The sequence below is a fragment of the Jaculus jaculus genome, chromosome 2 (assembly GCF_020740685.1).
Source record: "Jaculus jaculus isolate mJacJac1 chromosome 2, mJacJac1.mat.Y.cur, whole genome shotgun sequence".
Taxonomy (NCBI): Eukaryota; Metazoa; Chordata; class Mammalia; order Rodentia; family Dipodidae; genus Jaculus; species Jaculus jaculus.
This window is the reverse complement of record NC_059103.1, coordinates 48,881,474-48,902,847: the sequence shown is the minus strand read 5'-3', so window position 1 is coordinate 48,902,847 and position 21,374 is coordinate 48,881,474. Positions and strand designations below refer to the sequence as shown.

Sequence of the window (21,374 nt, the reverse complement as noted above, 5' to 3'; positions counted from 1 at the left end):
GTTGGGGACTAAGAATGCCATTTAGTAGTACAGCATTTACTTGCCTAGCATGCATGAGGCCATGGGTTCCATCCCAAACACCAGAGCAAAAAAATTAAAGATGCCTTGGGATCCTACCTAATAATAGGATGAGACTGAATTTGCATGTTTCATGTTGCATTTGCATGTTGCAAAAGGCGTGGTGGCACATGCCTCTAATCCCAGCACTCAGGAGGCAGAGGTAGGAGGATTGCTGTGAGTTCGAGGCCACCCTGAGAATATATATAGTGAATTCTAGGTCAGCCTGGGCTAGAGCAAGACCATACCTCAGAAAAAAAGAAAGGAAGCAAGCAAGCAAGCAAGCAATGTCTTTTCAGGGCTGGAGAGATGGCTTAGTGGTTAAGGTGCTTGCCTGAGAAGCCTAACGACCCATATTCAACTCTCCAGATCCCACATAAGCTAGACACACAAAGGTAAGGCAACTACAAGGTTGCACACTCCCACTAGGTAGCACATGTCAATTCTCTCTGTGTGTCTATCTCCCTGTCTCTCTCTATGTATTTATAAATAAAATAAGAATAAAAAAGGAAGAAATGCCTCTTCACTTTTCAGGTTTATAGTGCATCTAAACTTATAATTTAGAGCAGTGTGTTGAAGCAAACACTATAGGCAGCATTGTGTAGACGTTGCAGCCAGGCAGTTAACCTTCTCACTCACCACTGTTAGCCCTTGCAACAATGGTGGTGGGGCTGGAGAGATGGCTTAGCAACTAAGGAGCTTGCCTGCAAAGTCTGGTGGCGTGGGTTCAATTCCCTAGTACCCATGCTAAGTCAGATGTACAAAGTGATGTGTGTGTCTGGAATTCATTTGCAGTGGCAAGAGACCCTGATGTGCCCATTCATTCTCTCTCTCTTTCTCTCTCTCTCTCGTTCTCTGACTCTCTCCTTGCAAATAAATAAATAAATAAATAAATATTTACTTTAAAGATGGTGGCACTAGTTCCTATGTTTTAGGATTATTGCAAATACTAAAAATTTTTCCAGGGACAGGATTTAGGCCAGTAACAGTCGTCACTCAATGCACAGAAGGTATTTCCCAATATATGAATTATCATAGCATTATTGACCTAGACCTCTGGCCTTCCTCGGTGTGTGTTTTAGTTATTTTACTCATTGTTGTGACCAAATAAATACCTGACCAAAAGGAATGTAAGGCAAGAAGAGTTTATTTTGACATAAGGTTTGACATGGGGATACTTTCTATGAGGGTGGGAAGGCATGGGAGCAGGCAGTGGGAAGCTGGCTCATCACATTGCGTCCACAGCCAGGAAGCAAAGGACAAACAGGAAGTGAGATAAAACCCCAAGGCTTGCCCCCGGGACCTAATTCCTCCAGCGAGGCTCCACCTCCTAAAAATTCCAAACAGTGCTACTAACTGGGGACCTCGTGTTCCAATGCTCGAGCCATTGGAGGACATTTTGCATTCAAACCATAACAGTGCGGTTTGCTTTTTGTCACTTCTCTTTGTCTAAACCTTCTCACAATCCAAATATAAGTCACCTTTAACCCTAACTGCTAAATCTGAACAAGTGATAATATTTGGCTTAGTGTTTAGAGTGACTGAGTATCAGACTATCTTGACTATATGGTTTCTGGGTTCTAACCTAGTTTTCCATATATGTATGCATGTATGTATATATGTATGTGTGTATGTGTATGTACATGTGTGTGTGTATGTATGTATATATATATATATATATATATATGTATATGTACGTATATATATGTTTTATTTATTTATTTGGGAGTAAGAGGCAGAGAGAGAGAAAGAGAGTGGGAGAGAATGAGTGCACCAGGGCCTCCAGCCACTGCAAACAAACTCCAGAACTCCAGATGCATGAGCCCCCTTGTGCATCTGGCTTACATGGGTCCTGGAGAATCAAACCAGGATCCTTTGGCTTTTCAGGCAAATGCCTTAACCGCTAAGCCAACTCTGCAGTCGTTGCCCCCCTGCGATATATTTTTGTGAGATATATTTTGCTCCCTTCTATTACATTTTTTTAAATTTTTGTTGTTGTTTCTGTATTTGTTTATTAGAGAGAGGAGAGGGAGAATGTGCACACCAGGGCCTCTAGCCACTGCAAGCGAACTCCAAACACATGCACCATCATGTGCATCTGGCTTATGTGGGTTCTGGGGAGTTGAACCTGGGTCCTTAGGCTTCACTGGCAAGTATCTTAACCACTAAGCCATCTCTCCAGCCCCTGTTGTTGGGTTTTTGTCTTACTTTAGCACAGGCTAACCTGGAATTCACTATGTAGTCTCAAGACTAGCCTTGACCACACAGTGATCCTCCTACCTCTGCCTCCAGAGTGCTGGAACTAAAGGCATGCACCACTGTGGTGGTTTGAGTCAGGTGTCCCCCATAAACTTAGGTGTTCTGAATGCTAGCTCCCCAGCTGATGGATATTTGGGAATTAATGCCTCCTGGAGGGAGTGTATTGTTGGGGGCGGGCTTATGGGTTTTATAGCCAGTTTCCCCTTGCCAGTGTTTGGCACACCCTTCTGTTGCTGTGGTCCATCTTATGTTAGCCAGGGGGTGATGTCCACCCTCTGCTCATGCCATCGTTTTCCCCTGCCATCGTGGAGCTTCCCCTCGAGCCTGTAAGCCAAAATAAATCTCTTTTTCCCAGAAGCTGCTTTTGGTTGGGTGATTTCTCACAGCAATGCGGACCAGACTGCAACAACCACCATGCCCAGTTTATTGTAATAATTTATAGGAATCTTGGCATCTAACTGGCCAGAAAGGCAAGATGTGCCTGCAGGTGCGATAGTAGCATGTCTGTTAGAAGGGTACGCAGTTGCTCTCTGGACTGGAGGCCTGCTCTGTGGAAGGGAATCCATGCCTGGCACTGAAAACCTAGTCAAAAGCCTACAGCTGGGAAGGTCACAGGCCCAGGAGTGAGAGAATGGAGCTGCTACTACTGTTTAGCCAAATGGATCTATTGTGCCCATCAAATTGTCCTCTAAATATTTTTATATATGAGCCTAGTTATTAGTGCCACTCTCACTTTGGGATGGAGAAACTTCCCTTTTCAGATGGCAGTAGCTACTGGGAGACTCAAAACTCATCAAAGGGCTGAGGGGTGGCAGTGGAGAGCTCAGCGCTAAACAAGACATCTCTCTCACAACCCGCCAAGGCTTGCGGAACACTGTGGAAGATATGGCTGAAAGAATGGAAGAGTCACAGGATGGAGAGGAGTGCTTTGAAAAGCAGCCTTCGGGACACAGAAACAGCTGTTGCACTCAGGACCTCACAGTGGCCATCTTTACCTGCAGAGGACCCGCGCGACACTGGGCACACCAACATGTCTTTACAGATGGTGGAGGAAGGCCAAAAAGAGACATCGAAATACGTGAGGGACTAGTTGGAAAGAAGGGTTTCAGTGGAAGGGGGATAGAGGAGGGAGAACAAAAGAATGTGAAGGGGGCTGGAGAGATGGCTTAGCCATTAAGGCACTTGCTGGCAAAGCCTAAGGACCCAGGTTCGATTCCCCAGTGCCCATGTAAGATCAGATCCACAAGGTGGCACATATGCTGTGGCTGGAGACCTTGGCATGCCCATTCTCTCTCTACTTCTCTCTATATATCTCTCAAATAAATAAAATATTTTAAAACAAGAAACTACCAATGATAAAAAAGAATATAAAGTGGATGTTATGATCAAAATACACAATGTACATGTATGAAATCTGTCAAAACGTTTTTAAAGATCTCAGATCTTTTACCTTTTCTTTTTTAAAATAAATATAATTGGGGTTAGGGATTTAGCTCAGTGGATGAGCTAAAGGGAACTAAAATAAATATAATTGTATACAAAGAAATCTAGACAATTTTTAAAAAGCAATAAATTCTTGGAGCTGGCGAGATGGCTTTGTGGATAAAGTACTTGCTATACAAGCAGAGAACTGCGTTCAAATCCACAGCTGCCACATAAGCGCCAGGCAAGAATGTCAGCCCATGGGCAATCCCGGTGCTTAGGAGGCAGAGACAAGGGATTTCAAGGGCAATCTGGCTAACTAGGCTAGTTAAATTGGAGAGCTCTGTGTTCACTTGGGAATCCTTGCCTCAATAAATAAAGAGAAGAACAAATGAAGTAGGCATCTGATGTTAGCCTCTGGCCTTCACATACACACGTGTGCAGGCACATGCACACACACAGACACATGAACGCATGGGGGGTGACAGGGAGGGAGAGAGAGATCCTCATAAACTTGCTGGCTCGATACTACCCCATGGGAATCGATGTGTTAGCACACCCGCAGTTGAGGCAACAATACTCAATAGTCCTTCCTCCACCGAAGCAAAACTTTTAACCCAGCTCAAGATGGAACATGACACCATGTTTCTACCTGTGTCAAAAAGAATGAGCTTTTGTTTTTGTTTTTTAGAAAAAGCATTTATTTTTCGACATAGTGCTACACTGTAGAACTATCTTGTGAGCTTAAAGAGTGGTCATGAAGCTATCTACACTTCGATTAATCCTTGCCCTGGGTTTAATGAATTCCTTCGTTCACGTAAATGTCCAGAGGTTATTTCTGACTCAGGCACTGCTCAAGGCACAGGGGTGTCAGGTACAGAGCGGCACTGAGCCCGGCACCCAAGGCACCCACCCTCTCGTTCTGGCAGAGCAGGAAACAAACCACTGCCTGCCATGTGATGAAGCAAGGGAGGGACTTGGGCTCTATGAAAGCATGAGAATGGGTCTACAAGAGAGGTAGAGGGGAGCTAGGCGTTGGCTGAGGGGAGGGACCACAAGTATTCCAAAAGGAGAAGAGTAGCAATGCATCCAGTGGCGTGGACAGGACAGAATACATATTTAGGAAGTGTTCAGCAAGACATAGTAACTTTTGTGTTTGCAGGAAGACAAAGGATAGGGCCGGGAGAGATGGCCTAGCAGTTAAAGGTGCTTGCTTGTAAAGCCTGAAATCCTCATGGCCCCCACTACCCACGTAAAGCCAGATGCACCAAGTGGCACTTGTGTCTGGAGATTGTTTGCAATGGCAAGAGGCCCTGATGCACCAATACATTCTCCCTCTCTCTCTCTCTCTCTCTCTCTCTCTCTCTCTCTCAAATAAATAAATAAAAATATTTTATTTAAAAAAAGAAGACCAAAGGATGGACTCCCATCTCTCTGGTTTGGAAAATCCAAAGAGTAAAGGAAGGGCAGTAGGTTGAAGGTGCAGGACAAGCTCAGTCCCTGGAAACCAGCACCGCTTGAAGGATGGGCACGTGTTTGGGTTGATGATGGATGGTGAGCGGATTGTGAGGATGAGCCAGGCTGGGTCTCTTAGAACTGACAGCAAAGCCCACCTGGCGCCCAGCGAGAAAGGCAGAGCTGGGTCTGAGCTGAGGCCCACCAGCCAGAGGAGGTTAACCAAGCGAAAGGGCCATGTGATCTGGGCCAAAGGCTAGGACCCAAGGAAGGAATCAGAGCTGGCCTCACAGAGGCCAAAGCAGAAAGCCTAGAATTCATCCAGGCGGGGTGATCCTGGAGAGGATAGTCTTCGTTCAGGATAATAGGCCACTAACAGGGTTGAGGGCTGAACAGAAGTCAGGAAAGGTACAACGTGGCGGAACTAAGGAGAAGAGGGTATTTATTATTATAAGTGTCTGCACACTTGTGGGGAAAGGCTTGTGAAACTTGAGGTTGCGGCAAGTGATGACAAGGCAGGCAGAAGGAACCAGGATCAAGAGGACCAGGACCGGGCTGAGTGACCACGTAAAGAAATCCAGCTGCTGTCTGCTGTCAGGGACAGGGACAGGCCATACTGAGAGCAAAGGAAGATGTGCACTTGCAGGAAAAAGTGAAGGCCTGCAGACAGCTCAGCAAGGTTTGGCAGAACTTGGTGCCCAGTGGCCCCAGACACTGTCATCAGCTTGTCGTGGTCTACAGGACGCCTGACCTCCATGGTTCAGTGCCTGAGCCGAAGCCTTGGACCTACTCACCTCGTGCCCAATTCCTGCCCTGCGAACAAACAGCCCCTAACTAATCCAAGGAAAGTGGGCGCCCATCCCCAGTCACAACAAAGGACCAACAGGTGCCGGTTTCCTACCCCTCGTTTGTGTTCTTTTGCCTCTAGATCAAGTTCCAAGGTATAGAATCTTCTAGAAAAAGTATAGTGGAGCTGTTCAAGAACTGCCAAGAAGAAACGGGGGTTGGAGGTACAAAGACAGGCTGGAGAGGTGGCTGGCGTGGGTGAGCTGGAAGAGTCTAGAAGCTGACTGGCGGAGGGGGGCTTTCTCTCCATCGATCCTCCTCCCTGACAGAATATGCACGATCCCGCGCGAGTCCTCGCCCGCCCCGGGGAGCTGGGAGGCGTCGGCGGCGAGGAGCGCGGAGCGCGCGCCCAGACGTACTCCGGGCGGGCGCGGGGTGCCAGAGATTGCGGGGCGGGCGGGCGCGGTGCCCACGCGAGGGGCCAGCGTGTAAGCGCCCCCCATCCCCGTCCCACCTCGGCCGCGAGCGCCTCCTCGGAGACCCGGGGGACCAACTGTCCACTGCCCCAAAGCCAGCGCCCCTTGCCCTCCCCTCTCTCCTTCCCGTGGGACCTGTGTGCCCCGCAGGTGACCACAGGCGCCTGGCGTGGACCCAGTGGCCGCTCTAGGACTCCCCGGGCCGCACTCTGCCACCATCCCGGCGGGGACCCGGCACCGGGCCGACGCGCCGCCCCCTCGGCGTCCCCGCGGGGCGGTACCGCGAGGCGCGCGGAGACTCGGCGAGAGCGCAGCGCCAGGCCGACTGTCTCCGCGCACAGCCCGGCGCCCTCGGCGCGCATCTCCCGGCCCCGGACGCTATTTATCCAGAAAATTTTTTTTTAAAGGACTTTCCTCCGCGCGTGTTACTTTTGGCTGGGAGTGTGCGGTGGGCAGAGGGAGGGAGAGGCCCGTGGCGATCGGAACACCCCGAGCATCTCTCTCCGCAGCGGGCAGGCGAGGAGCCGTCGCGGGAGCCGCACTTCGTCGCCGCTCAGCGCGCTCTCCCTGTCCCTTCGCGCGCTCGCTCGCCCGCTCGCTTCTGCGCGCCTTCCTCCACCCGAGCGCACAGGCATGGGGTGTTTGGGCAACAGCAAGACAACGGAGGACCAGGGCGTCGACGAGAAAGAGCGACGCGAGGCCAACAAAAAGATCGAGAAGCAGTTACAGAAAGAGCGGCTGGCTTACAAAGCCACCCACCGCCTGCTGCTACTGGGTAAGGCCGGAGGGGCGCACAGCCCTGAGAGCGGGCATCACCAGGCCCTGGCCTGGCCGGCCCCGTGTGCGCACCACCCGGAACCCAGACTCCCCCATCGCCGCCGCCTGGGCGAACTCCTGTGGCCAGGGACTGTTGTGTCCCACATAAGGGAAGGAGGACACACTTCTGGTAGCAAAAGACGTGGCACGCTAGGAGGACACAGCTGACCGCATTCTTCCTATTTATTCGCAGGGGCTGGAGAGTCTGGGAAAAGCACTATTGTCAAACAAATGAGGATCCTGCACGTCAACGGATTCAACCCTGAGTAAGGCTTCTCAATTTAGATTTGATTTCCAACTACATGCAAACTGCCATTTCTCTTCCCAGAAGTGCTTTCTCCAAATAGCTCTTTTGTGTATGTTTGTTTGTTTTGGTTTTGGAGGTAGGGTCTCATTCTAGCCCAGGCTGACCTGGAGAATTCACTATGTAGTCTCAGGTTGACCTCGAACACAGGGCTCTTCACCAATCTCTCCTCCCTAGTGCTGGGATTAAAGACGGGTACCACCACACTGGGCTCTAAATGGCTCTTTCGATAACTGAATAGAACCCCAACTTCGAGGAGGTGGCAGATTAGAAATTTGCCAATGAATTTGGACAACCCCTTCTTGGCAGTGTCTAGTTTGAAAAAAAAAAAATAACTTGCTTCACAAAATATGGTGGCTGGGCATGGTGGCACACACCTTTAATCCCAGCACTCAGGAGGCAGAGGTGGAAGGATCACTGTGAGTTCGAGGCCAGCCTGGAACTAGAGCGAGTTCCAGGTCAGCCTAGGCTAGAATGAGGCTATACCTGGAAAAAAAAAATAGAACAAGTATTCATGGGGGTACTGGTCTGTAACGTTCACGTTACTCTCATTGCCTTTGATTCCTCGTCTATATGTGAGGAGAACTGGTACCGAAATCCAAGAATGCTGGAATCTTACACAAAATGGTGTAGTCACTGCATATGACCTATGAACATCCTTCAGTAGAGTTCGCATCACCTCTAGCTCACTCAAAGTGCCTGCTGCGATGTAGATGCCCTATCAATATTTGTAATGCTGCATGGTTTAGGAAATGATGAGGACGACACAGCCCTGTACAGCATCAGGGTAGATGCAGTTTCTTCCCCAGCGTCTTTCATCCATGAACGGGGATCTGCAGCTATAAACATATTCTTTCTCTGCATATTCTTTCTCTACAGTATCGTGGCCTACATCTCTTTCAATTTATAGCTATCAACACACAGATAGGTTGCAGACTACCAGTACAGCCATATTTCTATGCGATAGCCATAGTCATTTTGTAAAGTTTGTGACTTGCATCGTTGCTTAGAGCTATAAACTATGTTTGCGGGCATGAATGAGGGGTGTTTTCATTTCCCAGATAGTAATTTTTCAGATACTGTTTTTCTTTGGGGGGGGCTGGTAGTGACCTCCAGTGAAACCAGTCCACTCAGTGCTATAATGGACACTTAACGTCTTACCCAGTTGACTCTTATCTATCCCTGCAAGGTGGGTTGAACTAATAACAACTTTCTTTCAACACAGGGAAAAGAAGCAAAAAATTCTGGACATCAGGAAAAATGTCAAAGATGCTATTGTGGTAAGGACTTGTTCTAAATGTTTATTCACTAGGAATGTTAAGTGCTCAAACTATGTAGACAGAAATTATATATTTCAGGTTATCAGGCATGGAGCCACTTCAAATTATGTTTCTGTTTGTTTTGTTTTTTTCTTCTTCCTATTTTAGACAATTGTCTCAGCGATGAGCACAATCATACCCCCAGTCCCACTGGCCAACCCTGAAAACCAGTTTCGATCAGATTACATCAAGAGCATAGCCCCTATCACTGACTTTGAATATTCCCAGGTAAGGAAATTCTTACTGAAATATTTTAGATAATGAGAGGCTGCTTATTGAGAACCAGTGATAGTTCTGAAAGTCTGGCTCTTATAACTGCTAACTCTGTGAAAATATGTATGCTTGTTATAAATATTAAAAACAGCAGGGCTGTAAGAAATGCCTTCGTGCATGTATGGGTTGTGGATAATCAGGAAGACAGCGTACCTTTCAGAAGTATTGGCCGTGCTTTTTCCCTGTATGGTTTTTAAGTGCTGTTCCAGACACAAGGGTAGAAATCACACGAGTAGAGAGAGAAGCGCACGCTGTATAATTGCCCCCTTGGGAATAACAGAAAGGGCGGAATTTGGCTTATTCCTAGGCTGCGCCCGTCTGATCACCGAGAGGGAGGATGCGTGCTGTAAGTGACGCGGGCTGCCTCACCGAGCATCACTGCTGTGTCAAAGACTAAGTGAGATCAGTACTAGCTGCTGCTTGTTGATATTTCTTTAAAATAGTGGTTCATAAGTTGAAGAAGCAGGTTTAAAAGAAAAAAAAATTCTCAGAACGTTATGTTTGTGGCAGTGGTCATGTCTTAGTATTCCCGCCTGGCACTGTGGTTTGCAGACACTTTGCATCGTGGCCATCCTCTCTTCCAGTGGCAGCTTGTGCACCAGTCACTGTCACTAGGCCCAGCCCTGCTCTGACTGCCAGGCCTGATGCACCTGCTGTCCCCACCCCCTGGTCACAGAGCTCCACATCCCGCGGGCTGTGTGTCAGGACAGCGGATAATGATAACCGTTCCTAAAGCTTTTAATGGCATCCTTTATGTGATTTTAGCATCCGATAAACATCCCAGCATAGCCAGTGTCACATCTAGAATTTCAGAAGCGTTAACGGTGGCACCCAGGCTAAAAGAAGGGTGGCAGCGCCTGGCACAGGCCACGCTAGCTCTGGGTGGCATCTTCACTTATGGGTGGCTGGGAAAGGGGGAAAGGGGCGGCGTGGCCAGTGAACGGTAGCCGGATGCTTCAGCCACACTGAGAAGACTCCTGGTACTCACTAGAACTGCCGGAGGTTCTCCTTTTGCCTGTGGCTTTTTTTTTTTAAATTTGACTTTTTTGGTTTATTCAAGGTAGGGTCTCACTCTAGCCCAAGCTGGGCTGGAATTCACTGTGTAGTCTCAGGGTGGCCTCAAACTCACGCAACCCTCCTACCACAGACTCCCGAGTGCTGAGATTAAAGGCGTGCGCCGCCATACTCGGCTGTCTGTGACTTTTTGCAACTTGGAGAAATCACCCAAAACTACAGTCTTGGTTGAAATCAGAGTGACTCTCCCATTCAGTCTCTGGTGTGGACATTTATAGGCAAGTATGGGGCTGTCATGTTTGCCAAAAGTCATTATAAAAGATCTCATATATCCTAAATATTTTCCTTTAAAGTTATTTTAGTATGTGGTGAGAAATTCAGATTTATTATTCAGTTCCACTTCTTTTTTTTTTTTCCCTTCTTTGTGACATGCTCACAGGTGATTTATTCCTTCTAAAATTCAGAAGCAATCTAGACTTCTCACATATTACCAGAGGCATCCACTTAACTCGTAAAAGTAGCCCTTGAATTAAATCCTATATATTTTGAATAAAAATGTAAAACATAAGAAATAATTTCCTTTAAGTACATACAATTCCACACCTATCAAGGTTACTTTAAAATGATTATCATGACCCATAACTAGTTCTCCACCAAGTAAGTACAAGAGGGTTTGGCAGCAGCATATTGCAAATGTGATAGCAATGCAGTTTGGAAGCCCAGGCTTTTGGGGGGGGGGGCAGTTGTGCTGGTTTTTTTTTAAGTTCTATCATTATGCTGTTTTACATGTCTGTGCCCCAGGTGAAATGAAAATGTTTTATCTGTAATAAACCTTGACCTATATAAATAAGGAACTTGATGTTAAATACATAGCATTCACTCTGAAAATGCTATTTTTATTCTAATATACACTGCATCTTCAGAGACATTTATTTCATAGTACTTGGAAATATTCAAAAATTATTTTATTTACTTGTATAGTTCTTGGGTGCATACGATTATGACCCTCTCAGAGAATGATATCAAGGCACATCTCTGGCAAATTCTAATGATGTTTGGTGTATTTGGAAATTAACTTTTACTTAAAGGGGTGTGTACTTTATAAACATCATAAGAATGGAGCTAAGTCAAATACTTTAATAGTAAACATGATAGTACTATATCAAGTACTTTTTTTTTTGAGATTGGATCCTTAAGAAAGTCTGTCATTGACCCCAACCAATGACTTGAGGGTCTTGAATTTATTTTCCTATGGGTATAAAATGTTATTTTCTTGCAGTACTGTATATGGAACTAAGTCTTTCACATGCTAGGCCCCAGCAATATAACTTCTGAACAAAATGTGTTCTATCACAGAAAAGTAATTTTTTGGGACTTGGGTGGTGCTTAGGGTGCACAAGCCCTGGGCTGGTTTCCTAGAACAAAAATAATAATTTTGAATTTTAAATTAAGAAGGGAAAGTCAAAAGAATAAATTAAACATAGCTTATGAATTTCCTCTAACTACCACTTTTAAAGCACTCTGCATTGCCTTTCATTTGAACTATCTGAATTCTACAAAATTGCGTTACAACCTAAACAAGGGACGAAAACAGCGCTGGTGCCAGTGAGCTCAGGGTCGCTGTGGAGAGGAGCACGCCAGATATACGGGCCTGTGGGCCAGCGTGTGTGACATGCAAGGGCTTTGGAGAGCAGAGACACTGGGCAGTTGTTTTATCCACGTCACACTGGCTGGGGGTGGAGAACGGATATTGGAGGAGGCAAGAGTTGAAATCAGGCAACCATTTTAGAGTTGACTGAAATAATCCAGATGCAAAATAATGGGCTGATTTGGTGTGGAATGGAGACAATGGAGATACAGAAAAAATGACCTGAGTGGGGATTTATCTGGGTAAAGGAGCCATTCAGATTGTCTGATATTTGGCTGTGGATGTTGAGCCTGAATTTCTGCATAGGTGATAGAAACAGGTTGGAGGGAAGAAGGTTTGAGAATTTTTTATTCCTGAGCACCATAATGAAGGCATCAAATGTAATGTGCTATTTAGTTAAATATGTGGGTCTGGAGCACGGAGGAGAGAAAGCTGAGGGTCTTTGGTGCAAAGGCCACCTAGCAGGTGAGCCATTTCAGGATCAAGGATCATCGCAGAAAAGATGGCAGAAAGCATGAAGGAGCCAAAGGAAAAGTAGGAGTGCTTTGCAGTACTCTCTACCAGACACATAGTGGCCTTGACATTCATGTCCTTACAGTGGTTGGCGTTACCTACACAAGACCTGAATGATAGGAGAGGAGAAAATGATGATGTCACAATTGAAGAGGGACTAGTTGGAAAGATGAAGGGATTCAGTGGGACGGAAGTAAGGGAGAGAGGAAAGGTAGGATGGTGGGAGGGGATTATGATCTTGATATATAGTCTATGTATGGAGGTTGTCAATAAAAATGTTTAAAATAAATCGTATTTTAAAGGAGCCAAGTGGCTGTCTAGGAAAGCGTGGAGGCGCACCAATGAGGCTGGGAAAGGCAGCGCAGCGGTGAGGAGGTCCCGGGAAGAGGCAGGCAGGATGGAAAGAAACCTCCGTGGTGGGGATGCTGGGGGCAAGTGAGGCTAAGTGGACATTAAAGGAATGTGGCTTCGGCAACCTGAAGGTCCTCAGTGACCTTGACAAGGACAAGCCAGTAGGTGTTGAGAAGAAGATGCTGAGAAAACAACACCAGAAGAGTAGGAGAGACCAGAGAGGTTACATTCAGGTGGTAGAATGCAGAAGCCCATGGACTGAAATTATCTGGTAAAGCACAGGGGGAAAATGAAACTATGGAGGAAGGAGTCTGGTTCGTCAAAAAGCAGAATGGAATGGATGGGACAGTGGACATAAAGGGCTCAAACCACTGTTGGACAGCAGGGAGGGCAGAGGGCAAAGGGCAGGTGCAGAAAGCAGGGAGGTGGGCTGGAGAAATGGCTTAGAGGTTAAGCGCTTGCCTGTGAAGCCTAAGGACCCCAGTTCGAGGCTCGGTTCCCCAGGTCCCACGTTAGCCAGATGCACAAGGGGGCACACGCGTCTGGAGTTCGTTTGCAGAGGCTGGAAGCCCTGGCGCGCCCATTCTCTCTCTCTGTCTCTATCTGTCTTTCTCTCTGTGTCTGTCACTCTCAAATAAATAAATAAATAAAATTTAAAAAAAAGAAGAAAGCAGGGAGGTGGGCAGATGCAGAGGGTTTAAAACAAATTGGCAACTTTCAGGAAATTTCCATAAACTGATCCACCTGCTGTTGGTGGTTCATGGTTATAATGAACCATGAGAAGGGTTGAAGTTCTTGCAACCTAGAGCCTAAGTGGTACAAGTGTGCACTCCACAAGCTAAATATGCCACATGTCAGAAGCGAACAATACTCCAGCGGTCCTTACGGCTAACTGATGAGATAATTTGATGCTGGAGCAAATGAAATTTTTAAATATTTTAATTTATTTTCCAGCAGAGAGAGATAAAAGAGACAGACATAATGGATATGCCAGGGCCTCCAGCCACTGCAAATGGACTCCAGACACGTGCACCACTTTGTGCACCTGGCTTTCCGTAGGTCCTGGGGAATCAAACTATGGTCGTAGGGCTTTGCAGGCAAGCGCCTTAACTGCTGAGCCACCTCTCCAGCTCCAAAATGAAAATTTTAATTTCAAAAAAGATAAATGCAAAGGTACTTTATGAAGTATAAATCACAATAGAAAGGAAAAAGTGCTGGCCTTCACTACAAATAATAAATTGAAGTTTCCCAATTATAGTTGTTTTTTTTTTTCTCATGATTCCAAGCAAACTTTAAATCATCTTGACTTGGGACTTGACTTATCCAGGAATCCTTTCTAGTTGGCACCATGTTTTTGACATCAGATTCTGTACAGTATTCAGCACATCTACAAAGAAAGAGACAGAAAACAGTCTTAGCATACAGTTTCAATACAAGGTAGATCAGCTCATTTATTAAATAGGAAAAACGTTATGGTATCTTCCTCCTCCTCCTCAAAAAGTCCCTTCAACATAATTCTAAACTAAATCACTGTTAAAGTGATTTATCTTTTTCAGATGTGGATATTGTACTAATGGTTTTTAAATTGTGGCTTGTTAGATTTTGTTGTTGTTTTCCCAGGTAGGGTCTCACTCTAGTCCAGGATGACCTGGAACTCACTCTGTATTCCCAGGCTGGACTTAAACTCGCAGCAATCCTCCTATCTCTGCCTCCTGAGTGCTGAGATTAAAGGCCTGGACAGCATGTGATGTGTGTGTGTGCTGTGTGCAGATGTGTGTGCAGAGACCAGAGGAAGATGTCCAGTGGCCTCCTTGATCACTCTTCGGCCGAATTTCTCACTGAACCTGAAGCTCCCCATTTTTTTATTAGACTGGCTAGCCTCAGTGACGCACCTGTATCTGCCCCCCCCCCATCACTGGAGTCACAGGCATGTGTGGCTATTCCGGCATTTAATGTGGGATTGAACTCAGGTCCTCATGCTTGCACGGCAAGCGCTCTTACCCATTGAGCCCTCTCCTCGGGCTTTTTTAGATTTTTAAGGGGAAGAGGACGCATGAGGCTGAATAAGAACTCATGATATGCACACCAGTGATCCAGAGTTTGGGAGGCTGAGGCCAAAAGATTGTAAGTTCAAGAGCAGCTTGGGATACCTATCAAGTTCTAGGGCTGCTGAAAAACATGGTAAAACCCTGGTTCAAAAAAGCATAAAAGTTGGGCTGTAGGGATGGCTTAACAGTTAAGGTGTTTGCCTGCAAAGCCAGAGGACCCAGGTTCGATTCCCCAGGACCCACATTAGCCAGATGCACAAGGAGGCACATGTGTCTGGAGTTCGTTTGCTGTGGCTGGAGACCCTGGTGCGCTCATTCTCTCTCTCTCGCTCGCTCTCTCTCTCTCCCTCTCTTTCTCTGTCAAATAAATAAATAAAATACTTTTAAAAAAATAAAAGCTAAAAAAATAAAAAGAAGGGAAAGAGGGAAGGAGAGAGGAAGGGAAGGAGAAAGAGAAGGAGGGAGGGAGGGAGGGAAAACCAAAGCAAAAACAGTCTGACCTGTCAGTGAGTGTTCTGTCATCACCCCCCTGAGCTTTTCTAAATTGACAAGTTCATAATTCTATTACCAACATAAACCCAGGGAGCAGGAGTTACTGTCCCTGCAACCCATTGAGAGTTTCCAGATCAACAGTGCCAGGACTGTTACTGTGATAAGATTTAGGTGCAGGATGACCAGTGGACTGGGCAAGGTCCCAGAAGGCAGACTTCGTCACTTTGCGCCACTGTGGATGGAGAGACATCATCTAGAGCAGGAAGGCTTGAGTGGTGGGGTTTCTCCACTGTGACACAAGAAACCCCTGGGAAAGCAAGGCAGCTGGCGGAGAGAGGGTCCAGATAACAAACTGACAGGAGCTGGGATCATAGGGAACATGTTGAATCTCAGCTGCACCTGCCCGTGTAATTAGTTTGATCTTGATTGTTGAGGCAAGCTCTCTGTGTGTAGCCCAGGCTGGCCTCCTGCTTCCACATCCCCAGGGCTGAGATTACAGGCCTAGGCCACCATCCCAGGCTTAAATTACATTTTTTTTCCCAAGTGCTGGGGCTCACAAATGCTAGGCAAGCACTCTACCACTTAACCACCCCCAGCTCCTATTTTTTTGTTGCTTTTTAAAATTATTTATTTATTTGCAAACAGAGAGGGGAGAGAGAATGGGCACACCAGGGCCTCTAGCCACTGCAAACAAACTCCAGATGCTTGTACCACTTTGTGCATCTGGCTTTATGTGGGTACTGGGGAATTGAACCCAGATCGTTAAGACTTTGCAAGCAAGTGCCTTAATTGCTGAGCCATCTCTCCAGCCTGCTACTGTTTTTGTCTTCTGGATATTTTTTTATCAGTCAGTCTGAGGCCACACTATACACCAGTAATAATGATCTCCACAGGCACCGAAGCTCCATCCCCGTATGCTGTCCCAGCATCCTGTGTGATGGTTTCTGTCCGGGCACCTTGTAATTACTTTTCCTTGTTGGGACAAACCCCTGAAGCAGGCTATGAGAGGAAAAGGGTTATTTCAAGCTTACAGAACCTGGGGGAAGTTCTCTTATGATGAAAGAGGCTGGTTCACTCTCGCATGCACAGCAGTCCAACAGTCAGCAAACATGAACAGCCAGAGTTCACACTGGCCCTGGACACACCTTAGAGTTGGACCAAACAAAAGGTCCACCCCCAGTGACACCACCTTTAGCAGGCTACTGGTGGCTTATGTAAGAATCTGTATTTGATTTATTTTTTTATTTTTATTTATTTATTTATTTTGGTTTTATGAGGTAGGGTCTCACTCTAGGCCAGGCTGACCTGGAAGTCACTCTGTTTTTTGTTTTGTTTTGTTTTGTTTTTCGAGGTAGGGTCTCACTCTGGTCCAGGCTGACCTGGAGTTAACTCTGTCATCTCAGGGTGGCCTTGAACTCATGGCAATCCTCCTACCTCTGCCTCCCAAGTGCTGGGATTAAAGGCATGTGCCACCACGCCGGCTTGGAAGTCACTCTGTAGTCTCAGGCTGGTCTCAAATTCACAGTGATCTTCCTACCTACTTAAGCCAGTGAATTCCAGGTCAGCCTGGGCTAGAGCTAGACCTTACCTCAAAAAAAAAAAAAAAAAAAGACAGGGCTGAGGAGCTGGCTCCGCAGTTAAAGGTGGCTGCTTGCAAACCTGCTGAAGCCAATGTTGATCCCCAGCATCCGCACAAAGCTTGAAGCAATGTAAGAAATGAGCCTGAGGCATTGGGAGGCGGGGCCAGAAGAATCCAAGCTGGAAGGTGAAATGAAAGACCCTGTCTCAAAAGAAGGTAAAAGGAGAATACAGACACTCCAAGCTTGTGCTGGGACCTCCGCATACGTGCCACAGCCCGTGTGCCTCCATACACACATGTGCTTACCTGCATACACAAAGAAACTTTTTCAGAAATATTTAAAAATTAGGGAGCTAGAGAAATGGCTCAGTGCTTACAGGTGCTTGCTTACAAAGCCTGCCAGACCAGGGTCAGTTCTCAAGCCACCCGTAATGACCAATGCAAAAATTGGCACAAGTGTCTGGTATTCATTTGTAGTGCCTGCCCTGGTGTACCCATACACACACACACACACACACACACACACACACACACACACACACAAATAAATAGGTTCTTAAATTTAAAATTAACAAGGGCTGGAGAGATTTTTGTCTGCAAAGCCAGGTTCAGTTCCCCAGTACTCCCATAAAGCCACATGCACAAGGTGGTACACACATCTGGAGTTCATTTGCAGTGGCTAAAAGCCCTGGCACACCCATTCTCTCTCTCCATCTCTTCTCTGTTTCCCTCTGCTTGCAAATAACTAATAAATAACTATATAAATAAATAAGGAATGGCTCTGAAAAGTCATCCCCCCGCCCTCAAAAAAAAAAATGAACAATACCCAGAGGTAGAAACATCTTGAGTTTGAGGCCAGCCTGGGCTACATATCAAGGTCCTGTATCAGAAAGAAAGAAAAAGAGGTCAATCTATCTTAATCTAACACTCATCAGAAGTGGCACCCACCCACGTCTTAGATGCAGGACAACCATATTGACTTCTATAGAGGGTTCTAGAAGGCACGCATTAAAATGAAAACACTTTTGTGTATTGAAGCAGAATATGAGGCCTTAGAGACCTAGATGGTCTGACGGTCCCAGCTTAAGAAAGGAAAACAGAGACAATAAAGAACGCGGGGGTGAAAGGACACTTGGGGAGGTGGGTTCGGTTTCTCTGGCCATCTGCGGAGCCTGAGGTAGTTGGGCAGTACTGAAGATGGCTTCCTAGCTGGCTGTCTTTCAAGTAGTCTGCAAGCAGCAGTCAACAGGGCAATGGCATTGAGGCTCCCCAGCTCTGACCTTGGAGTTGTTACGGGAAGGGATATGTGAACCCTTGCTTCTTTACTAATGGTTCCAGCAGGGGCACTAAGTGTCCGAGGACGCAAAGAGAACAGATGAGCGGTGCCTTGCCTTCGTCTGCAGGGGTGCTGGTATAACAGAGAGGGCACGTTGGAGATCCTCACAGGTGTTGCAGGCATATGAAGGGCACCCCATGCTGACCGAATCTTCCTTCTCTGGTAAGGAGGGATCCTCTCCAGCACGGGATCTCTGCTCCCATGGGGTGCAGAGGCCCAGCGGCAGGAAAGCAGCACCTTTGTGACTGAGGTTCAGCATAGCTGGGATTAACCAACCACACCTGGGAAAGCAGAGCAGGGAGAGACCTTAGGAAAGGCCACACGTGCCAGCTAAGGGGCTGGGCTTCTCTTGAAGCCGTAGATAGCTACTAAGTGGTTTCTATCAGAAGCTGCAATGCCAATTCCCTTTGGAAAGATCGCTGGAATTCAGAAAGCACTCACACTTTAATATCCACGATGGGAAAGACATTCTGCAGGAGGGGTAGGGGTATCTCTGTCTTGGGGCAAAGGGTATTTCTTCTGTCACAAAGCTGTTGCTAGATCTCAGTACTGAGAGACTAAACCTTGTTCCCTTGGTAATTCATATGTAAGTTTTGGGAATGTCCCTTAGCATGTGATCAAGCTCTCTTGCTCTCTGTTCTGTTCTTATCGAAATATTCACATGCTCGTTTTACCACACTAGTAAACTTAAACCACAATAACTACTCAAGAGGGGAAGCTGTTGCTGGGTTCTCTTAGCTCTCCAAACACAGCCATAGTGACCTGAGAGTGTACAGCTCAGTACTAGAACCCTTCAGTATACAGTCAGTTTTAACCCTTGCATGACTGAGGGGGATAAGTTAGGACCCAGGACCTTGTCTAACATAGATCCAGTAGTATATAGTATATAGTATGACAGGCAAAAGAGCATTCTGGTTGTATTCTATGTGGTAAAAAGCATATTGCTGTGTGCTTCTAAAATAAAAGCTGATGTTTACTGTCAACCGGATATGCTAGTGTGCTGAAACTAGCATGTGAACATTTTGATAAGAACTGGGTGTTGGGCTGGGTTGGCTTGGTGGCTTAGGAACTTGTCTGCAAAGCCAAAGGACCCAGATTCAATTTCCCAGGACCCACATAAGCCAGATGCACAAGGTGGCACATGTGTATGAAGTTTGCAGTGGCTGGAGGCACTGGCACACCCATTCTTTCTCTCTCTCTCTCTCTCAAATAAATGAATAATTATTTTTAATTAAAAAAAAAGAACAAGGTAAACCAGGCATGGTGGCACACACCTTTGATACCACTACTCAAGAGGCAGAGGTAGGAGGATTGCCATGAGTTCGAGGCCACCCTGAGACTACATAGTGAATTCCAGGTCAGCCTGGGCTACAGTGAAACCCTACCTCAAGAAAACAAAACAAAACAAAACAAAAGGGGTATTTATGCAGTCTCAAGGACAGCCTAGATTGTCCATCTGCATTACCAAGGGATTCAAGTACCTTTTATAGGCAGACTCCACGTACCTTTCCTAAGTGACCAGCCAGAGCATTGACCTCCAGTCTTCACCAAAATACTAGAAGTTGAACCACACAGCTTTGCTGGAGAATTTGTTGTGCTTAAAGAAAATGTGAGGCAGGGGCTGGGGAGATTACTTATGGGTAAAGTCTGGGCTCAATTCCCCAGTACCCATGTAAAGCCAGATGCACAAAGTCTGTCTGTCTATCTATCTCTCGCTCTTTCTCTCTCTCTCAAATAAATAGACTTTTTTTTTTTTAAAAAATCACACTTGTTCTTAAAAAGAGAGAGAATATATAAGGCAACCATTTTTTAATTCCTTGGATATGATGTCTTTGAAACTTCAAGGTATAGGAAAGTACAATGTTGAACAAGAAAGGTGTTTGTTTGCAAAGCTCACGCCTGGGTTGCATGACCTGGACGCCTGCTGCTGGGTTCCCTGGAGGAGAAGGTTGGGCTCTTTGCAGAAGTGTTGTGGGTCGTGAGAAACACCGTCGCTTTTGCACCTCTTGTCCTTGTCAGCGGTAGCTTTACATAACTGAGAGAAAATATTTGGAACTCCTCAGCTGTTTCTTGGGAAATGGCAGAAGGAGCAGTAAGTAGGCTATTCTTATGCCAGATGCAGCCTTCAGTGAGTCAACACGTGGCATTCGTGAGATGAACACACTCAGGTTTCAGAGTCAGAAGGATGGAGTTGTTCCTTAGAAGGATGTTCACAAACTGACTTTTTAAGAATTGTTTTTGGTTCTGCACAAGAATGTCATCTATGAAGGTGTAGGTTTTTAGCTTCCCCTCGAAATAATCATGTACTTTTTGTACCTTGTCATTTATAATGACATGAGGGTTGAAAAAAATCAACTTTCTCCATGGCATTCTCTCCATATGAAACAATTTCATTTTTAAAATGTTGTTTGTTTGTGTAAGAAATATCTGTTTGGGTGGCAGAAAAATCCAAAGGGTATTTTTTTAAAAGAAGCACAGAACAAAGGGTATTTCCTGGTGCCCACTTCTAACTCCCTACCCAGAAGCAGCCATGTGACCCGAGTTATTGTGGTGGCCAAAGCCACACAGACTTAGAATGCCTAGGGAACCAGCTTCCTATACTTCTGATCTGCCCAGAGGTCAGGCATGTCCACACTGCTCTCCCACTGAGCCACAGCCCCAGCACATAACACAATTTATCTCAAAAGCAAACAAATTGCAATTAATGACAGTATAAAAAGTATCATAAATATTAAAAAATTAAAATATATTTTTAAAGGGCTGGAGGGGTTGATTAGTGGTTAAGGTGCTTGCCTGCAAAGCCAAAGGATGCAGGTTCGATTTCCCAGGACCCATGTAAGCCAGATACATTAGGTGATCCTGAATCTGGAGTTCATTTCCAGTGGCTGGAGGCCCTGACACACCCGTTATCTCTGTCTCTGTTTCTTTCTTTCTCTCTCTCTCTCTTTGTCTCTCTCACTCTCTCTCTCAAATAAGTATATAAATATATATTTTTTTTAATTTTTAAAAAATTGAAAAAGTATCTAGCCTAAATTGTGAAGTAAATATTTTTCAAAGAAAATTTAAAATTGAAGCAGGTTGAAAGGATTCTGTTAGGGGCTGAGACAAACGTTGAGACAATGATTTGGTGGTTAAAGGTACGTGCTCCAAAAACCTGCCACCTGAATTCAATCCGCAGCACTCATGTAAAGCCTGTCACAAAGTGGTACATGTAACAGTAATCCCA

General features: G+C 46.0%; 1 protein-coding gene across 2 annotated transcripts in view; it reads left to right on the top strand.

Annotated features, from left to right (window-relative positions):
* Window positions 1-21,374, top strand: part of Gnal (G protein subunit alpha L) — a 194,189-nt gene that overhangs the window by 50,431 nt on the left and 122,384 nt on the right. Inside the window, exons 1-4 of one of the 2 annotated variants that reach the window (XM_045144471.1) lie at window positions 7,062-7,230; window positions 7,465-7,537; window positions 8,801-8,855; window positions 9,003-9,122. In XM_045144471.1, coding sequence (XP_045000406.1) covers window positions 7,089-7,230; window positions 7,465-7,537; window positions 8,801-8,855; window positions 9,003-9,122 — 390 coding nt within the window. In that variant the 5' untranslated portion in view covers window positions 7,062-7,088. Of the gene's footprint in view, window positions 1-7,061; window positions 7,231-7,464; window positions 7,538-8,800; window positions 8,856-9,002; window positions 9,123-21,374 lie in introns of those variants that run through there. The other variant, XM_045144469.1, reaches the window with a different exon arrangement.